At 37.0% G+C, this 7,732-nt stretch overlaps 1 protein-coding gene across 1 annotated transcript in view; it reads left to right on the forward strand.

The window, feature by feature from the left end:
• The window catches only part of LOC122355862 (ankyrin-3-like), a 68,331-nt gene that overhangs the window by 33,291 nt on the left and 27,308 nt on the right, over positions 1-7,732 (forward strand). The window contains exons 24-26 of the mRNA XM_043254443.1: positions 628-751; positions 5,427-5,529; positions 6,895-7,001. Coding sequence (XP_043110378.1) covers positions 628-751; positions 5,427-5,529; positions 6,895-7,001 — 334 coding nt within the window. The remainder of the gene's footprint in view (positions 1-627; positions 752-5,426; positions 5,530-6,894; positions 7,002-7,732) is intronic.

Raw genomic sequence — 7,732 nt, forward strand, 5'->3', positions numbered from 1 at the left:
AAATGTTTTCATTGTACAAATGAAGAAGCAGTACAAACTATAAATATATATTATTCATAAAAAATGTATAAAATCATAATTGGGTGCTTTTTCTAGCAGCACGACTGTAGCCTTCCTCTTCCTCTCTCTGACCCACTTCACTGCTGCTCTGCTGTAGTGTCCAAAACAGCAACGTCTGAGGATGGATGGCCTGTTTGAATCTATCTTGTCAGAGATGCATATTAAAAACAGATTTATGGTCACCACGAGCGAACTGCAACATATGGTCTTGATGTTCTCTAAGTGCCTTGCTTACATTTCCCGGCTTATAATAATATAATCTAAACAAAAATTGCATGAATCTGCAGCTATGAAAGAGTTCGGGCACTGTGCCAGTGACTGTTGCGGGATTGTGGAATTGGTGTGGGGCATTTTGGTTGGATCCAGCTATTCATCCTTAACGCCAACATGAAATCAAAATGTACCCTATTTACTTCGTCTCACTCCCCATGATTCATTGGCGCACATTTTTTCAAAGAAAAATGGAAAACATGGCGGAAGTTAAATGGGTTTTGGATGTCATTCATGTTGACTTTATAAGGTCAGAGTCTCTCTGAAGGGTGTAGTAATTCTTGCGTTTGCTAACAGGTGAAGATGCGATGACAGGAGACACGGACAAGTACCTGGGACCGCAAGACCTGCGAGAGCTCGGAGACGACTCTCTCCCTCAGGAAGGATACGTGGGATTCAGCGTCGGAGCCCGGACGGCCAGGTAAAGTACCCTCACCACATGCAGACACTATGTAAAGCTGTAGGTGCTACTGCTAGGCCTAAATTTATGATTTATATATTTGAATTGCATAATTTCCCATCCAGTTGAATAATGTTGTTTTAACAAATAAACTTAATGTGATGCTTATTTGTAAGTTATACATTTAAAAAAAAACTTTCCATTGATTTGTAGTCGATAGGACCATTTTTGGCCAGGATGCTTGAAAATCTGAAATCTAAGGATGCAAAAGAATAATTGAAATATTGAGATAACAGCCTTTAAAGTGCAAATTAAGTCCATATCAAAGCATACAATTTTTTTTTATATATATATATATTTAGAGTAGGAAATTAATTAAATATCTTCACGGAATGTTGTCTCGAATTAATATTCAAATGATTTTTGGCATAAAATAAAAATGTATAATTTTGACCCGTACAGTGTATTTTTGGCTATATTTAATAAATAATAATGATAAATTAATAATAAACTGATTATTTTATTTTTTTATGAGTGCAGATATATATAATTTATTTTCTTGTAAGTGAAATTATGGAATTGATATGCAATTTTAATACATACATTTTGGTATACATATTTTTTTAATTTTTTTGAAGTTTTTAAGTACAAACCCCACAAGTTCTGAGTCACAAAATTCAGTCATACTCTTTATATTAGTATATCTATAGGAATCATGCACCTAAGTATCAGTACTAATATAGTTTAGGATTAATAAACATATATTAGCTATTTGGATGATTTGGACATTTCACAATATCTTGGACCAGCTTAACAGACCACATAGGATCAAAGAGCACATTAGACCATTTAAAGTTTTACTGAAATTTTGCTTGTCCTCATGTTGCTCCTGACCCATGTGACTGTTTTTTCCTTGGTAAAATAAAATTAGATGTCTTGAAGAATATTCACTCACAATAACTGAGTAATCTGCATTCTGAATGGAGAGTACTCATGGCCGCAGCGCCCAGCTGTTAGTTCTTGATTTCTCTCTTATCTAGAAGCTGTACACTCTTTATTTACATTGCTTGTTGGCCGTCTGCTGTCATCTTTTGATTCAGTACCGTGTCCTGTTGAGTGAGAAGGCCGTAGCTAATGTTTAACCTACATGTAACTCGCTTCAGGGGATTTTCCCTTCAACAAACAGAAGTTTGACTGCATTCAATAATCAAAAGGGTTGAATGAGATTTCACAGTTCTGTACACGCAAGCCACGAAACAGGAAATCGCAATCATGTTCAATAACAGCATTTGTCATATGTTTTAAACGTAAACTATAGATGTCATATGTTGCCATGTCACTTTTTTTTCTTTTATTCTTTAAAGGGGTCATACCATGTTTTTTAGACTTTCGTCATATTGATTTTTGACTGATATTTTTCATTTATTGTAGCATTTATTTATTAATTTAATATTAGGCTTATGATTATTTATTATATATTATGATTTTGGTTTATTATTAATTCATCAGCATTCAGTATAAGATATTAAATGCTTATAATTAATCATGGGCATTGATGAATCAAAATGTTAAGAAAAACGTCTCCAGGTTACACTTGTAACCATGATTCCTCGAGGGAACGAGACGCTGTGTCGAACGCTATGGGAACGCCTTCAGCATGACCATGCTCTGAATCACATGTGTAATCTGTGCATTGATAAGGAGAGACGTCGTAGGCGGGTGACGTCTTTGACCAGGAAGCATAAAAGCACATGGAGTGCAACCGGCTTCAGCTTCTAGGAATGAAGCAAGTGATGGCAGGGATGCCAGAAGTATGGCACAGAGGTGCAGCATCTCGTTCCCTCGAGGAACCACGGTTACATGCGTAACCTGGAGATGTTTCTCTTCAGGAAACCGAGCTGCGTTGAACATTATGGGAACGAAATGCCCATGTTACGAGACTTTCAAATCCCTGCCCAGTGTAGATGCAGCACAGCTAGGAGAAAGAGAGCCAAGAGTGGCTAAAGTAGGTAGGGACCTGGATCCCAAAGGCCAGCTTCTGTAAGCCTTGACCCCTTCTCAGGCCAGAGGTCTCAACCTCAGCGCACCAAGGAAAACGTGTCACATGTCCACTGACTGGCCACCGAGTGGGGCGTGGTAGTCCGTAATGGCCACCACATAAACCTTAAAGGTGGAGTGGGTCAACCCTGCAGAATCTGGCTTGCAGGAACTTTAGAACTGTACCAAACGGTACATTGAAAAGCCTCCACTTACAATTATTAAAAGCCAACCAGTCGTGAAGAGGTTCACCTCTGCCTGATAAAACACTCTCTAGATCTGCCTCAGCCCCTGTCTTGACAGGATGTCTGCGTCCACATTGAGATGCCCAGGAATGTCGGGAGCCGTCTGTTCCCGGCCCACTCAAGCATCTGGTGCGCCAGCTTGTATAAAGGGTGCGAATGCCGTCCTCCTAGTTGGTTCATATAAGAGACCACTGATATGTTGTCGGTGTGCACCAACACATGGTGATTTCTTAGGACAAGGGGGAAGTGTTCCAGGCAGTTGACGTGCCAAGAGATAATGTTAAATGATGTTAAAAGATGGTGACCACTCCACAGTCAGCAGTTCTCTATGCTGGAGAAAGGTCTTGGTCTTCAGTCTTAACCCCAGCTCTCTCATGTGATCATGTGAGATAGGGGTTCTATCTTTCCCATAGAGTTCAACGCAGCTCAAGTTCATGAAGAGAAACTTTTATTTCAGATGCAGTCAATCGTGATATATCTTTGACAGCATATTATTACATTTCTAATATCCCACTATTCTGTTTCCTATCATTTTTATTTTTTCCATTAAAAAAAAATTCTAGATTTATCAATTGCAGTTGGCCATAGATAATTTTCAACCTATGACTATCAGCTATTGTCCCTCTCTTATACTGTACATACATAATGTATAAATGCTTTATGAAATCTCTTTGGGTATAAAATGAGATACAGCACATTTCATTTACTCATCATGGTATTCTAGCACAGGACTTGGAGTTTTGCAAGGAATAACAAGCATAGCAGCGCCATAAACATAACTGTATGATCATACAGGCAAAAAGTGTTGTTCAGTTGTTATATAGATAATTGCTTGGGACATAGACATACTTTAGGGTATCCTGTCTGTTTTCTGTGGTTTGTGATATATGCAAATATATGCTCGTGCATGTTAGAGTACAGCACAGTGCAGCCCCAGACATGAGAGTCTGTCCCATTCAACCACTGCATTTCTGATTTGTTGCCTTCAATTTCCTCTGTTCTTCCTCTTCCATTCCAAACAATCACCATAGTCCTAAAGTCAGGTAAGAGGGCATGATGCTTCCGACCCTTCCCATCCTATATCCCGAGTCATTCTAAAACCATGGAACGTTGTCGTGTACCGTGCTTTGTACATTGTTTTTCATGTAATGAAGTATACACATTCTTGCTGTCTGTGGACTATGGTTTCATTTGGAATTTAGGTTTGGTGTGTGAACCTGATGTGTCAAGTTTTTCTTTTTCTTTTCAGGTTTTATTGTCATAAACATTTGAGTTGTTGTCCCCTTGAGTCCAGTTACTGTACAAATAAGTTTCTTAATGTAGCTTCCAGGGATGCATGAAGAGCCTCATCAGCCGAATCAAATTTCATCCATTTAAATCTGCAAACTCACAGTCTCACATGTACACCCTCACAAGAAACAGATTCTCCTTTGGCAGTCAGGCAGCGCCAGATTTCGCTGTGAACTGAGAACCCTCGTCATATTGATTTCTGATTGGGCACGGCACTCGCATGTTAGCTCAGTCTGCATTAATGCACCTGGCCCTACTGCAAATAGAAATGAAGTCAAGAAAATACTGCAAATAGAAATGAGTCAAGATACAATAAACAACTTCCAGATCTGTTTTAGCTTCAGCACATTTATATTTGTCCATTTGCTGGCTCCTCTTTATTATTTGCTGTTACTCTCAGATAATGTCCCATATGAATGCTAGGTTTTCATTAACTGAGTGTAATATAATATAAGAAGAATTGTAGTGTCGCACAGTATTTGTTATGTTTTTGGATATATTATATTATTGCATGTTATTTACTTCATGTGCCCATTTCCCTTTATTTTTAGATTTAGATTGCACTTAACATTATCTAAAGTTAAAGTTGATTTTTAAAACATAAATTAATTATTTTTTGGAATTTTTTGGGTTTTAGTAAATTTATATCTTTATAATGAAGATGCCTAAATTCATATTCATATTTTTGGTTGATTTTGGTAAATGTTAATTTTATCAAATCATACCCTTATAGATTCACTTTATAAAAGCGAACAAGTTTGTCTAATAATGTGTTACTAAGATTGGGGTTTAACAAAGTACCAATTGCTTAAAAAACAGTCTAGCACACATTTGTGTCTCATTCATTCAGTCATTACAAATGTTCACCAGCGTATCATTGAAGATGCTGCACATCTGTTAATTCATCTCTAGACATCTATTCTCCTGTTGTCTCTCAATGTCTGACTCATCACACCACTACAAATGTCTCTCTTCTTTGTTTTGGCTATTGTGCATCAATTTCCCTGGAAGTTGCATGTATTAATGAATGTTTTTGTTTTGTGTGTGTGTGTGTGTGTGTGTGTTTTGTGTGTATTTCACTGTCACTCCCCCGCACTGTATGGTATTAATATAAATGCCGACAGTCTGCGCTCCTTCAGTTCGGATAGGTCCAACACACTCAACCGGAGCTCCTTCACCCGTGATAGCATGATGATTGAAGAGATCCTGGCGCCGAGCAAGGATACGGTACGCCTTCTTTTTCCTTGAGTTTTCAGATTCTGTGTTGCCTTTGTGTGGTTTAGTCTTTTTGTGGTTTGATCTTTCTGGTTCATAATTTATGAATTTGAGCAATTAAAAGCACACAGGCTATAATGTTCTCTGCACCAATTCAACTCAGCATACCTGACTCTAAACCAGATACTCATTTCCTGAAGAAAAACAAGCCCATCCCCCCAAAAAAGTGTTAGCGCCATGATATTTTTAAAGCACCATGTATATAACATAAAATGTGAATACAGTAATAGTATCATTGTATATAGCTAAACATTGTAATTTAGTACATTTAATATATAATAAAATGGGATATTAAAAAAGCACAGTAAAGTTTAAATTATAATGGTGAGAAAAGTGTTTTTAAGTGCACGTAAGTGAATTTTTATTGTAATAAAATTTTAGGTATTTTTTTAAATACATACTTTTAAGTTTTGAAGTGCACATTTAATATATTTAAGAAAACATATTATTCTCGAAAGGTAACACAGATGATTGATGAGAGCCGCAGCTCAGTATGCAGATAGAACAGTGGCATAATCAATATCAATATCTGTATATTTATCTGAGTAATAAAAGGTCAAGGTGAAGTGAGATTTCTGTAACGTTTGCTAAACCAAAAGTATAAAGCACACTAAAGGCCAGAAATATAGCAAGTATGCAGTATGCACATACAGAGTATTCAAATAAAGGACATTATTTTATTACGTCACTGTTCACACAGTAAAATATATGAGGAGAGTGAAAAGTTCCCCTTTATTGTTCAGAATAGTGAAGTAATTTTGTCCATCACTTTTTATCAGTGCATTTGGAGTGATTCAGTATCTGTCTCTTCTCTTCAATGCTTCAGGGGGTCTGTAGAGAAATGCCCACCCTTGTTGACTCTCATTATAAGGTATAAAATGCATTGAGGAATTCTGCATTGTTTCTTAATCCACAACCCAATGCAGGCAAACATGAGCTTTGCTCCACGAGATGCATTTACTATTCTTTTATGCTTTGCTTTTCAGGCCAGATACTTTACTTTCTCTATCTGTTGAATTTTTATAGCTTAGCTTTTCACATTATTTTGGCTGTTTTGATCTTGCATCTGGAGGTTTCATCCATTACCTTCAACCACCTAGAAATACTTTTACTGCATGTTGTTTTTGTTTATTGTGATCAACCACAAGAAGAGGTGATAATTGTGTGGTTGAGCTGTTAACAGCAGAGTGCAGAGTCTCAGTCTCGTATGAACGGGCTGTGACAGCACTGGCCTTTTACCATGGTTCACCACAGAACCGCAGTGAATGGAAATATGAGTAGCATGTTCGGTTCTGAAAAGCTTATTTTGTGTTTCAGCACCTGGCCTTAGCAAAAGATTACAACGCAGACTCAATGAGACGCTATAGCTGGACTCCAGACACTCTGGACAACGTGAACCTGGTCTCCAGCCCAGTCCATTCAGGGTAAAGCCAACATCACCATTACTATTCTTATACTACAAACTTCTTCAAAAAGTTAATCTTGGCAAGCTTGTGAAACGAACTTTGTTTGTTCTTTAAAATTCATTACAAATTATATCTCATATCGAACAAATGTGCTACTACTTGGATTTTTGGTTGGTGAGAAAACATTACATGAGGGATCCATTTCTAGGGACCAGAATACCACAGCGAATTCGGGGTAGGGTTGGGTATTGTTTGAATTTTAGAAATTCTGATTCCAGTTATGCTTATCATTTCTGATTCTTAATAGTTCTCAGTTTTATATATCAAGTCAAACATTTAGATATCACAGAAACATATATATTTCCTGTGCCTTCTGTGGCACAGACAGCAGCAGGAGTATTAGGCTGCTAACACTTTATGACCTAAAGCAAAGGTCTTATATTCTTTTACACAAGCCTTTTCTTTCTCTACTGTTTGCATCACTTAAGACAAAACCGACTCGCATTTATAAGGATATTTTGAAATAATTTTGTGGGTATTTGTCCAGTTAAGCGCAAGAAGATGTAAAAGAGAACACAATTCAGTATTTGCACGTTATATGAGAGGTGTTTTTTATATGCTTTGGATATTTGCTGATCCAATGATTTACAGAATTGCATCTCAGTGTTTTAAAATCACATTAAAATGTGTTATGCCCACACTAAGAACAATAACTATAAAGGTAATGATATTAGCAATATATATATATA

The sequence above is a fragment of the Puntigrus tetrazona genome, chromosome 12 (genome assembly GCF_018831695.1).
Source record: "Puntigrus tetrazona isolate hp1 chromosome 12, ASM1883169v1, whole genome shotgun sequence".
Classification (NCBI taxonomy): domain Eukaryota; kingdom Metazoa; phylum Chordata; class Actinopteri; order Cypriniformes; family Cyprinidae; genus Puntigrus; species Puntigrus tetrazona.